General features: G+C 61.0%; 1 protein-coding gene across 1 annotated transcript; it reads right to left on the bottom strand.

The window, feature by feature from the left end:
• Positions 1 to 4,409: 4,409 nt before the first annotated feature.
• On the bottom strand, positions 4,410 to 12,482 carry TCEA3 (transcription elongation factor A3). The gene is made up of 14 exons (XM_075773916.1): positions 11,930 to 12,482; positions 10,207 to 10,269; positions 10,000 to 10,105; positions 9,462 to 9,633; positions 9,071 to 9,139; positions 8,775 to 8,840; positions 8,595 to 8,678; positions 8,181 to 8,258; positions 7,926 to 8,080; positions 7,235 to 7,290; positions 6,168 to 6,323; positions 5,386 to 5,532; positions 5,210 to 5,281; positions 4,410 to 5,074 (listed from the first exon to the last, which is right to left on the bottom strand). Exons 1-14 carry the CDS (start codon positions 11,996 to 11,998, stop codon positions 5,066 to 5,068), a joined length of 1,302 nt encoding a protein of 433 aa, XP_075630031.1. The 5' UTR covers positions 11,999 to 12,482; the 3' UTR covers positions 4,410 to 5,065.
• Positions 12,483 to 13,081: the final 599 nt, after the last annotated feature.

Raw genomic sequence — 13,081 nt, 5'->3', positions numbered from 1 at the left:
TTACATTGGGGCTGCGGGCTCGCCTAGCCGCGCAAGGGCTCAACACGGTGCCTCACGTCCCTCTTGCTCAAAATCTGCGTCCAGCCTCCAAACTCTAAATGTCCAGCCGTAGCTCCCAGGCCAAAGGTGCCAGCCCCAAAAGGAATGTGTGGTGGGTTCACCCTGGCTGAGGGCCAGGTGCCCACCAGAGCTGGTCTATCACTGCTCCTCCTCCACTAGACAGGAGAGAATGTGTAACGCAACACTTGTGGGTCGAGATAAGGACAGGGAGACATCACTCAGCAGTTATTGTCACGGGCAAAACAGCCTGAACTTAGAGAAAAATTCATCTAATTTATTACCAAGCAAAACAGAGTAGAGCAATGAGAAATAAAATAAAATCTTAAAACACCTCCCCTCCCCACCCCTCCCATCTTCCCGGGCTCAACTTCACTCCCAGCTTCAACCTTCTCCCCCCTCAGCGGCACAGGGGGAAGAGGAATGGGGGTTACAGTCAATTGATCGCACATTGTCTCTGCCGCTCCTTCCTCCTCAGGGGGAGGACTCTTCTCATCGTTCCCCTGCTCCAACATGGAGTCCCTCTCACGGGAGACAGTCCTTCCCGAACTTCTCCAACGTGAGTCCTTCCCATGGGCTACAGTCCTTCATGAACTGCTCCAGCGTGGGTCTCTCCCACGGGGTGCAGACCTTCAGGAGCAGACTGCTCCAGCGTGGGTCCCCCACGGGGTCACAAGTCCTGTCAGCCAACCTGCTCTGGTGTGGGCTCCTCTCTCCACGGGTCCACAGGTCCTGCCAGGAGCTTGCTCCAGCGCGGGCTTCCCACGGGGTCAGAGCCCCCTTCAGGTGTCTCCACCTGCTCAGGCGTGGGGTCCTCCACGGGCTGCAGGTGGAATCTCTACACCCCCTCATCCTCCCTCCATGGGCTGCAGGGGGACAGCCTGCTTCAGCATGGTCTTCACCACAGGCTGCAGGGGAATCTTGCTCCGGCACCTGGAGCACCTCCTGCCCCTCCTTCTTCACTGACCTTGGTGTCTGCAGATGTTCTTACATCTTCTCACTCATCTCTCTGGCTGCAAAAGCTCTCTCTAAATTGGTTTTTTCCCTTCGTAAATATGTTATCACAGAGGCGCTGATTGTCTCAGCCTTGGCCAGTGGCAGGTCCGTCTTGGAGCCGGCTGGCATTGGCTCTGTCAGACACAGGGGAAGCTTCTAGCAGCTTCTCAGAGAAGCCACCCCTGTAACCCCCCCCCCGCTCTGCTACCAAAAACCTTGCCACGCAAACCCAATACCTCAGACGTCCCGACATGCGCTAGACTGCAACGCCACGGGCCCAGGCAGGCACAGGATTGGGCTTACTTGGCAGACCCAGCGATGCTCCCATGCGCCAGAAGTAGCCCCCAAAACACCTCCAGCCTCCTTGGGGGGGCCATGCAGCCACAGCATCACCCCAGAGAGTGTCTAGAGGGCTCGACTCTTTGGTGCTGAGGGGGGTCCTGCTGCCCAGGGTTGGGGTAGGGCATGGGGGGAACACAGGGACCCACACGGAGGGGTAAAAACCAGATCCAGAACTGCATTAATTCAGTTTGGTTCAGACATGATTCATCACCGGCTACTCCATCCCCTTTCCAAGAAGTCCAGATCCTTGGTGAGCCCTGGCTGAGGGTCATCCCCCCACAGGACCAGCCCTCCTGGGGGAGATCGGGACCCACCACCTCCTGCTCCATCCCCGTGGACAGGGACCCACCACCGTGCTTTGGGGGCTGGCGACTGGGACCAGGGGCAGGGGGGTTAGTGAGGTGTCAAGCGAGAGGAGGATGGGGAAATGGAGTTGCCAAGGAAAGCAATGAATAGCAAAGCACTGACTTTTTTTTTTTTTTTTGTCTTTTTTTGTCAAGGCTGGAAAAAATGCAGGAGAGAAGGGTGGCAGTGAAGTGCCACAACATGGTCGAGCCAGGGGGCTGAGGTGTGGGGGGGATTGAACTCTGGACAAGCCAGGATTGCAAAGCAAAATGTGGATGTTCAGGTGTGCTGGATTCTGCACCTACAGGACATAGTGTCCCCAGGATTGTCTCAGAGGGGGTCATGGGGAACGGCTGAGGTCTGGTGGCACTGATGGTGGCTGTCCCCATCACTGCAGGGGCATGGGGGACCTGGCTGGGGAGGGCAGACCGTGGGGTTGTTTAAAGTGTGGCAGGTTGTACGTTAAAAATAACACCTCCATCATGTTGAGGATTTAGTGCCTTGTGGAGGGCAAGGCAGGGACAGGCAGGAAGAGACACCGGCCTCCACTGAAGCTTCGCAGCATCTAAAACCTGCAGCCCCGATGGGGGGGGAAGCCACCGTGGGAGCCCCCCAGGCTCTCCGTGCACCTAGCAGGGACTGTATGGGCCTGTCCATCATTGCAAGGTCACAAACAGCCCCGGATGGAGCCCACCTGCTCCTGAGAGCTTGGCTCGAGCCCAGGGCCTCGACAGAGCCTCAGAGCTCCTGAGGGCTCTTGTCTGAGCCTCCCTGCCTGCAGAGTTTGCGCAGGCAGAGGAAGGGCAGGGGAGGGGACCAGCATTAGCGTGTGCTCTTGGAAGCCATGGCTACACCTCTTTGGTACTGATGAAGAATCAGAATTGAAGTGCCCACTTCTCCCAAAGGTCAAGAGAGAGCTCCTGGGCTGAGCGCTGGCAAAACAGGCGGCTGCCACGTTTCTTGCCTGCACTTATTCCTTGCCATGGGATGCAGAGGGGAGGAAGGGACCGTCTCCTGTCGAGGAGAGACAGGAAAGCCCCGGGAACATGGCACCTATGGGTGATGGCTGGGGAGGGAACAGTGGGATCTCCCAGGGAGCTCAGCCAAACCCCAAATGCTGTCAGCCATCCCAGTTCAGGGACTGGAAATTTGGGAACCAGGTTTTTCTAACACATGCAGGTGTTTGTGCCCTCCCCGTGGAGCAGGTCGGAGGCTCAGCCCTGCGGACTGTCCCCAAGAGCCACCCAGAGCTCATTTCAACCCCTGGAAACAGCTGGATGCCAGAGTGCCCCTCGCCGTCCCCTGCCCCAGTGACCCCGCCGGCCATGCCGCAGGGGGACAGATCCTGCATCCCCACCCAGAGGCCAAAGCATCCTTCAGGGCTTGAAGCACCTCCAGCCCCAGGCAGGTGGGAAAACGCTCCCTGGGGAAGATCACCTTGCATGGATGGCAGGGGAGCCCCCGGCAGCCCCCAGCTCTCCGGTTTGCCTTCTCTGCTCCCTTTCCTCCTCTGGGATTTCTCAGGAGAACTGGGAGGGGGGTGCAGGGTGACATTTTCCCTGGGGACGTGTCCCCTGTGGGACAGACAGACACATAGGGATGCCGGGAGTTCTATCACAAAGTGTTTGGGCCAGGTTCTCTCCAGTGTTGCTCAGACACCTTTGCTGAACTGGACTGCAAAAAATATGGGTGTAAATCCCCCCGTCTCAGGCTTGTCCCACCCAAACGCGCTCTGTTGCACTCTGGGGACAGCACATAAGCCCTGGTCCTGTGTGATGCTGGCACGGTGCTGCCCGTCCTGCACTCCCTGCACACCGCTCACGATGGACAAGGCGATGCCGATGTTTTGTTCATCCCCCACAGCCCCGCGTATTCCTTAATTGCAGCCACATGACTTCGCAAGTGTAAATAATTGCCTTGGAGGCTTATTAATGACTTTGGCGTGCTAATGAGCACCAAAGCCTGAAACGTGCTTTCAGGGGTGTCTGACCCTTCCCTGGGCTGCCAGGACCCCCAGAGACTGGGGGGTTAGCACCCAAATCTGGGTGCAAACTGCCTTGAGCTCTGCCTGGGGAAAAATTCACACCTCATCCCAAGATTAAAAAATTAATGATTGGTTATTCCAACAGCTCCACCATCCTCCTCCACTCCTGCCCGTCATCTCACGCAGGCACCGGAGCAGCACCCTCGTGCCCCATCCACGGTCACCCACAGTCACCATGACCTTACCTGTGTCCCCGTCACATCTTGCTGCCTCCGTAATGGAGCCACTGGGAGAGGCTGGTGGCGGCAAGCGACAGGATCGGTGCCATAAGGCTCCATCCTGCACCTCCTGTAGCCAAAGGTGCATCTCCTGGCCGGTCCCCAGTGCCCTTTCCCTGGAAAAGCCTCCCAGCTGTCAGTAGAGGTGCTGCCCTGCCACAGGACAGCCTTCAACATCCAGCCCCAGCCAGGGAGCCACTCCAGCCTTAATTAAAGGTATTTAATCACCAGGCAGGTGATGGATGGGCATCAAGCTACCACTACATCCCAAGCTGGGGGGCTGGTGAATTCAAGACACGTGCCAGAGCTGGCCGGGGGCTCTTGGAGGACTGCAAGGCTCGAGCCAGAGGGGTGCGAACCGAGGCACAGGTCCCAACCCCTCTTCAGAAAGCAGTCTGTGACGCAGAGACAGTTCACATCTTTATTGCTCTAGCTGGAGGGTTTTCCCCCACTCCTCTGCCCCCCATCCCTTCTCCTTTCCTGGGGACACAGTTCCTTCCAGACAGGTCCATGTGTCGCAGAGCGGAGGGACACGGTGGCATCCCTCCAGCATCCGGACACCCTACAACCACCCTGCATCCTTCCGTGTCCTCCCACTGCTGCACTTAGGTGGAGAAGAAGGTATTTGGGGGTAAAACCTGGCTCTTTCCCACCCCCGGGACAGTGGCACAGCCCCACATCCACGGGACAATGTCCCTCCTGCCCCCAAATCATCCAAGTCCAGGTTTCCCCCAGGGAAAGGCAAGCTGCCCGGGTCAGACCAGTGTCCCTTTCCACAGCTGCGTCTGTTCCCAGTGGGCTGCCAGCGCACCCCCAAGCAAAGGGCAGGTATTTACAAGGAGGAACCGCTCGAATTCACCCAGGTCTTCCCAAGCAAACCCGCCTGTGGCCAGAGCCCAGTTTCCTGGGATGTTCAAGGGAACCCGGTGCAAGGAAACAGGGAGCGGGGATGTGGGGACTGGTGCTGCCCCATCACCCTCCCTCCCCACCTCAGCTGCCCGATGTGGCTGTCACAGCATCCCATCTCGCACCGCGTCCCCTCCAGCCCCATCGCCAGGCACCGTCAGCAAAACTGCAGGAGAAGCAGAGCCAGGGGCAGGCAGTGAGCCCTCACCCAGCCCTCGGCACCATTTTGGGGGGCTCTGCCACCTACCCCAGGGCCAGGAAAGGGCTGGGGCACTCAGAGCCCCCCTGGCTGGGCACAGACCTTCCAGCGGTTCCCGCATTCATTGCACAGCACAAATGTCGTCATGGGCTCATCAGCGCTGCGTGTCTGCACCTAGGATGGAACGGGCGGCCGGGTGAGTGGAGACCCCTCTGGCGTTCCCCCAGTTGGGGTTCGCTGGGGATGGGAGGGAGCCCCAGGGGCTTTGCAGGGCTGACCTGGTTGTACGTGCAATTCTTCTTCTTGCACTTGCCACACTGGAAGAGGTCAGTGACAGTGCCACCTGTCTTGGCCATCTGGTGCTCCCGGATGGCCTCCTGGGTCATGGCATTCCTCAGCTCCTTCAGCTCGTCGCTGGCCATCTCCTGCCACCGGCACCAGCCCAGCAGGGTCAGCGCTGCTGCGGCTCTGCCCAGGGGCTCACAGCCAAGCTGGCACAAGGTGCAACCCACCATGGTCCAGCACCCTCCCCATCCTCTCCAGGACCAGGACTGATCCTGCTCTCTGTGCTTGCTGGAGGGCTCAGGCCCATCCAGATGAAAAAAAAAATCACACCATCCTTAAACCAAAACTGCTGCTTGCAGGGACCTGGCTCCCCACGGTGGGACCTGGGCTCCCAGGAGCCTGATTTGGGGACCCTGGTTGAGTAGGAGGAATGGGAACCCTCAAGCCTGACTCCTGCCAGTGTGACATCCTGCACCAAGCTCTGTGATGGGCTGGGGAGTTACAGGGCTCTGGGGGGACCAGGCGGTGCCCCAGATCTTTTTGGCTGCCACCCCCATGCTTATGCACCCATGGCCTGATGCTCCCTGTGCCCCCGCCAGCACCAGGGTGGGACAGGGAGATGCTGGGACAAGCCCAGTGCGGACACCACCAAGCTGAGACCCAGCCAGCTCTTGGGCAACAGGAACAGAGGCTTTGGGAGGTCTCACTCACCCCCAGAGGTAACATGGACGTGGGCCACAAGAGCCAGCCCCACGCCCCCCACGCTGCTCCCCACCTCGGCAGTCATGCGGGCGATGAGGCTGGGCAGGATGGCCCCGCACAGCACATTCCTCCGCAGGCTGGGGTTCTTGGGGTCCTTCAGGTTGCTGATCCTGCTCCGCACCCGGTTGCGATACTTCATGTCTGTGCTCTTCAGCTCCTGGAAGATATGTGGGGGGTCCGTCAAGGAATCAAGGGATCAAGGCAGGGAGATGCCAGCCCTGTGGGCTCCTGCTGCTGCTCTGGGCAAAATGATGCTGATTGCCACCAGGGCCAGTGCCCACATGTACGTGGAGGTGGCCGATCTCAACAGGGCTTTCCTTCCTGGGGCACCACATACAGGGGATCTCCTCCTCCTTGGGCTCAGTAGGATAAAGCACAGCTTGGGATGGATGTGGGGAGGAAAACACCTTTGCATTTCCCTGCTGTGACACCCAAAGGCTGTCGGGGCACAGGGACAGTCACCAAGCTCTGTACTGGGATGTGAGTTGACGGTGCAGAGGACTCAGCCTGCTCTCCTCCTCCCAGGCTGCCCGAAAAGCCACAGCTGCCTGCATGGATGGGGTGGCAGCTTTGGGGTCCCGTGAAGCCCCAGGCACACTGCCACAGTTCGGCATGCACCAAAAATCAAAGCGTACTCAGGAGGAGAAAACATCTGGGGGCTGGTCCCGGCCTCGGGGTGCTGCCAGGAGACCCCCAAGCCTTGAGCTGGGGGTGAACGGAGGTGGGTCCATCCCTGCCAGCATGGCACAGCCCAGGCGCTGCGAGGGACCGGGGCTGGCAAGAGACAGCAGGCTCAGAAAAGAGACGTGGCTGGGGTTGGGTTTTATTTCCCCAGGGATGAAGGCAGGTCCCTGAGCAGAGGGGCGGGGGGGGGACACACACAGACTCCTGTGCTGAGGCAGGTGCCCAGGGGATGCTCTGCTCCGCATCAGCATCTAACCGGGGTCTGGGCTCCCTCTGCTGGCAACGGGGACAGCAGAGCCCGTCACCTTCCGTCCTGTCCCCACCACCACTCTTGAGTCCGTGTGTCCCCCCCCAGCAGATGGAGCCTGGGGACTCCCAGCCCCCCCAAAGGATATGATCTTCAATCTCCGATGCCATCTTCTCGCAGTTGACACCAAACTCCTTGTAGTCGTCTAAAGAGCAGAGGCCAAGAGGTGACTTTCAGGATGAAACCAGCCAGGCCTCCCCATGCACGAGTAAACTCCCCCCCTAAAAAAATCTCACCTCTCCCCCTCAACTCGTGCCGGGCTCCCCATCTCTAAAAAAATTATTTTTACTCATCTTGAACCTTACAAAGACCCCATCCCCATATCCAAGCCCTTATCGGAGATCCTACCAGCCCCCTTGGCTTTCATGTTCGGGCTGAACACTGAGCTGTGCGCTACAGCTGCAGTTTATTTGCCAGTCCGGGGTGAGTTTGCTGTCGCAGGGCTGTGGGTGCCCCAGGACGCAGCACCTCGCTTGTTATTGTAGGCTTGCTTCTCTTGGGGCTATCCCATAGGAGAAACAGTCCAGTTTGGGCCAGTAGCTTAGGGAAGAGGTGATGGGTTACCTGCTGTCCCTTTGAATAACCCACGGGGGAGGACTTGGCTGGGGCAACGCTGTCACTCCACAGCTCAATGCAGGTTTGGAGGCTTCTTTCCTCCCTGTTTTGCCATGTGCGATGAAACCAGGGCTTAAAGCTGCCTGCTTGCCCAGCGCAGCCAGCTGCTGCAGCCCCCCCCGGCTCCTGCACCCCCCAGACCCAGCACCCCCCAGACCCACTCACCGCCCATGCGGAGGGCGGCCGTCAGCATCTCAATGCACTTGTCCCGCACCGAATCCCCCGTGAGATAGCAGGGGGCCAGAAAGCAGGGGCTGGGTGAGAAGTGGGGGCTGGTGGGGGTCCGTGGAGTCTCCGGTTTGGCCTTGCTGCTGTTGGCTCTGCAGGGGCACACGGGGAGGACAGGCAGGGTCCAGGGTCCCGGCACAGCCCCAGGGGACCTGGCAGGGGTCCCATGGCAGTGGGGTGGGTCTTGCCTACCTTTCCTCCTTGTTGTCACTGGAGTTTCTCCGGGAGCCGGTGGGAGCTGGCGAGGGGCTGGTGCCCACAGAGGATCTCCTGGGGGTGGCACGGGGGGGCGTGGGGGGGACAGTGGGGATGACACCAGAAACAGAGCAGGTAGGACAGGGGGCAGGGACCAGTGGCAGGACCTCAGGCACCAGGACATCAATGAGAGCACTCGGAAGCCAACAGGAATCTCCCCGGAGGAGGATTTGCTCCTCATGGGGAATGTCCCAGTGCCCACGGCAGGATGAGGGCTCCCAGACATCTCTACCCACCCCAGAGGTGGGTCCCGTGGTCAGAGCATCCCCAAAGGAGGTCGGAGCATCCCCAAAGGTGATAGCTCCCCCAAAGCATCCCCAGGCTGCCTGGGGATGCCCCCCCACCCCTTACCTGTCCCCTGATGGTCTCTTCTGCGGGGAGGAAGAGGAGGAGATGGCTGAGGTGGTAGAGGTCCTTGAGTCAGCAGAGTCTCTCCTGGCAGGATGAGCCCCATGTCAGAGGATGGCAATAGGGACCAGGTGGGGGGCTGGGATCTGACCTCTCCCATCCCCATCCAGTCCAGGCACCCACCTCTCCTTGCCATCTGGATGTGACTTCTTCAAGGAGGCAGTGGGGCTCCGGCCGTTGCTGGACTCTCTTCGCCGCAGAAGCCCAAAGGAAGGGAGAGATGCTCTCAGTGAGCCTGGTCCCAGCATCCCCTGCTGTGATCTAACGAGCTGGATCCCACCTGCCCATCTGCACACCCCATCCCTGACCAAGCCACCCCCAAGCCCCCCCCAGCCCCCAGGCTGCCAGCAAAGCCTCCCCTAGGCTGGCAGTGCCTGGTAGAGCCCGGCACAAGGATCGGCACATCCTTCGGCAGGTACCTCTCGGGGTTGGAGTCGGCAGAGTGGCCCCGGGGGGTGGTGGCATGAGAACCAGACTTGCTGGGCTTCCTAGGGAGAGAAAGAGAGATAGAGCAGGGCAGGGTCAGATGAGCACCATCCAAACAGCCCTCGCTCAGGGAATAAATAGCTCTCAAGAAGGGAATAAAAAAAAAAATAAAAGCCATTTCTCCTTTCCTGCTCTGAAAGCTGGTGCTGCCCCAGCTGCAGGCAGCTGCCCCTTGGTTCTCCGGCAGTGCTGCCGGCACCCGTGGACAGGCAGAGATGGATAAACCAAACTCCAAAGGAGCGAGCAGAGGGTGGTTGCCCATCAGCCCCACCGATGCCTTGGCCACACGGTTGGTGCCCCCCGACAGCAGGCAGGAGCCCCCACCTCTCCTTGTGCTTCTCCCTGTGCTTCTCGGCCGGGCTCTTGGGGTGCTTCACCCCTTCATTGGGGCAGCTGGGAAAATCCAGCCCCTTCTCCTTCTTCTCCTTCTCCCCATCAGTGTCCTTCTCCTTCTTCCCATCCACATCCTTCTCCTTCTTTGGGGTGGCGGAGGACTCTGGGGGAAGGGTTTGGGTGTCACAGGCATGGCCCAAACCAGCACAAGGCACCTGGGGAGCTGCATCCCAGGGTAGGCAGATGGCTGGGGGGGGTGTGTGCTTAGCCCTTGGAGGGGGAGTCACACACTGATTTACACCACTCCATCCCAGAGCAAAAACGAGCCCTTGGAAAACCCATCAAGTTTGCACATGGCCTGGCAGGACAGGGTTACGGTGGCTGCGATGCATGGGAGCCTCCAGGTCCCAGCTCAGGACTGATCCCACCCTGCCCCCCCCAGAGACCATCAGGGGTTTGGGGTGCCAGGACAGCCCTGGGAGGGTTGGGGGCTTGGGGAGGGTTCCTGCCTCTCCCTGACATCGCTCACCCAGCAGCCGCTTCCAGTTCTTGATGAGGATTTTGGCCGAGGACACCACCTCTTCGTCCGAGCAGTGTTTCCGCACCGAGTTGACGGCCACCCCGATCCGCGTGGTCTGGGGACGCACGGCAGGGATGTGTCCTTAGGGATGTGCCAGCTGGGGACAGGACGAGCCACCCCACCAGCAACTGCTGTCCCCTACCCAGACCCCCTCACCTGGAGCAGCTGGATGGTCATGGTGTAGCCGGTGAGGGACTTGAGCAGGTCCAGTGCCCCTTCCTAGAGCAGGGAGAGACCACAGAGACCCCTGAGGAGCCAGAGAGAAACGGAGGAGGGGGCACGCCGAGGCAGCCTGCATCCCCCCTTTCCTCTCACCAGCACCAGGCAGGGCACAAAGGGGACACAAAACCCTGGGCTGGTCCCCAGGGAATGTCTGACCCTCCGCAGTGATGCACTCATAGAAAAACTCCAAAACCCAAATCCTGCAGGATCACCCCAGCATGGAGTCATGTCTCCAGCTGGGAAGCTTTTTCCCTTAAAGCTCAGGAAAACTCCTCCGTAAGGAAATCCCGGGCTGTCCGGAGCTGGGGATGGCTGGGGGACACCCGTGTGTCCCCACGCAGGGGTGCGGGGGTCTGTGGGACATGCATCCGTGGGGTTTCAGCCCAACCCTGGGTGCACAGCGGCTGCAGGGCTAAACATAGCGCCGGCATGGAGCCCTCCTCCTCCTCCATGGTATTTTTAGAGCCCCAGTAGCAGATGCCAGCTCACAGGTATCCCCCCCACAGGGCACACAGCCCCGGCCCGGGCTGAACCCCCACCCCATCACGAGGGGCTGGATCAGGCCCTCCCCAGTACGATGGGCACAGGGGACATCCCTGTGCCACAGCCGGACCCTGACTCTGTCCCCCTCCCCAAAGCGCAGGCACGGGGGTGTTGGAGCAGCAGGGCTGGGCAGGATCAGTCCCTTGACCCCGGGGTAATTCCCGGCGGGGAGCAGAGCCCCTGTGTCTCCCGTGGGGTCTGATTCAGTTCCAAGTGTTGGCATTCCAAAAAGCCACCGGATCTGGGAGGGGGGAGAGCAGCACTGCCCGTGCCCCCCCCCAGGAGCCTGCACCTTGTTGGGGCAAAGGCCAGCAGAAATGGTCAAATATTAACTTTAAGGGCCGGGCTCAACTCCACTCGCTCACGCGTAACCGGATTGCCAGGATCCCCGGATGGATCCTCACCTGGAGCAAAGGGTGGCAGGGCCAGATCCTGGCTCCCCCTCGGCACGCCATCACCAAAGCCACCTGGGAACTGTCACTCAGCCCCCTCCCCTCCCTTTGCACGCTTGCACGCACTTGTGCAACAGGCAGGTCTGGGTCTGGGTCTGGGGTTGGGGGGGGGGGGGGGGTCATGCCCACCAGCCACCCCCCCACCCCCCGGGGAGTTTTCCCTTGCACAGGGCTGAGCCCAGGGCACCAGCCCCGATCGGGTGTTGGTGGCCGGGCTGGTGGCCAAGCACCTGTCACCCACGTTTGCCCGTGGTCCTGCGCTGCCAAGGGGTGTCTGGAGCTGCCACCCTTGGGACAGACACCCCTCCGCCCCTTGCCCCCGGATCCCAACAGCCAGAAGCGATGGGGTGTCAGAGAGCCCCAAATTGGAGGCAAATTAAAATACCCCTGGGTGCTCTGACGTCACAAGGCTGGGCTGGGGCAGCGCAGGCAGCACACCGGGGTGCTGGTGGCACCTGTGGGTACTCAGCACTCCCTGGACCCACTCAGCCCCTCTGGAACCATGAGCAATCGGGGGGGGGTGCAAAGTAAACCCCCCCGCCCTCCCCTCCCCTGAGCCACGCTGCAATGTCCAAACACGCATGCACATGCCTGTAAATATGCACACGTATGTAAATATGCACACGTGTGTGCACCCGCCCCGAGGGCCTCAGTCGCCTTACCGTGCTTTTTCTGGCCACCATCTTATCCAATTTCTTGGCAATCCGGACCAGCTCCTCAGCGGGCCCCATGCCGGCAGCTGGTCGCTCGCCGGGCTTCGGTGGCCGGTGGAGCAAACCCAAGGCAGGAGCAGGCAGAGCTGGGCGCTGCCAGTTTTGGGGGGGGGGGTGTCGGGCAGGGGTGGGAGGGCAGCCTGGTGCAAAGCGGCGGCCGGGCTGGAAGGGAGCAGAGAGAGGGGGAAAAAAATGGGGAAAAGAAAGGGAAGGGAAGGGAAGGGAGAGAAAGCAGAAAGGAGGTGGGGCTGTCCCGGCCAGTTATAAACTCCTGCCAGGCAGGCGAAATAGCACGGGGGAGGGCTAAATATAGCTGAGAGCACCGGGCAGGGCCACGATTGCAGGAGCTGGGGGGGAGGCGCACGGCGGGGTGCACCGGGACACGCGCCCGTGCCCACCGGAGGGGAACCCGGGGGTGCCGGGGGGCCAGAGCGGCTGCCGGCCCATGGGGCTGGAGCCCGGCCTTGGCAAGGAGAGGGCCTGGGACGTGGCTTTGCCACCAGGACAGCTCAGCTGCGGTTTCCCGACGGGTGCCAGCGCGACGGAGCGTGGTGCGAGCTCCGCAGGCCCGGGGGGTTGCTCCTTCCAAACCCGGGGTCCTGCTGCAGCGAGCTCCCTGGGGGAACACACTGCCGTGACAAATGACACCCCAACACCTCCCGCGACCTTTTCAGCCCAGCGGGCGCTAAGCCTGCACCAGCATTTGCTCTGCTGACCCCCCCACCCACCCCCGGGAGCACCCGGTGCATGGCGTGCCAGCCTGTGGTGGGTGCCAGGAGCCCCCCCAAGCATCGGTCGGACGGGCAGCAGCAGGGTGCACCGCAGGGGGGGATGCCATCCCCAGGCTTGATTGGCACAGACGGGGGGGGGTGGGTGGGTGACAGCAAGCATGTCACCCTCGCTTGTCCACCACCCCACAGGGGTGGCCGTAGGGCGAGCACCCCGCTCTGCACCGGGTTGGATCCATCCCAGCATCCGCCCGTGCCCCAGCCCAACCCATATGGGGGGGTCTGGGCTTGACAGCAGTCTGGCTGCCCAAAACCCCAGCTGGTGCACCATCCCATGCACACAGCCCCCCCGAAACAGCATTCCCCCCATGCG

Source organism: Balearica regulorum, chromosome 22 (assembly GCF_011004875.1).
Source record: "Balearica regulorum gibbericeps isolate bBalReg1 chromosome 22, bBalReg1.pri, whole genome shotgun sequence".
NCBI classification, from domain to species: Eukaryota; Metazoa; Chordata; class Aves; order Gruiformes; family Gruidae; genus Balearica; species Balearica regulorum.
Note: the sequence above shows the minus strand (reverse complement) of the source record. Positions and strands in the feature narration are given on the sequence as shown.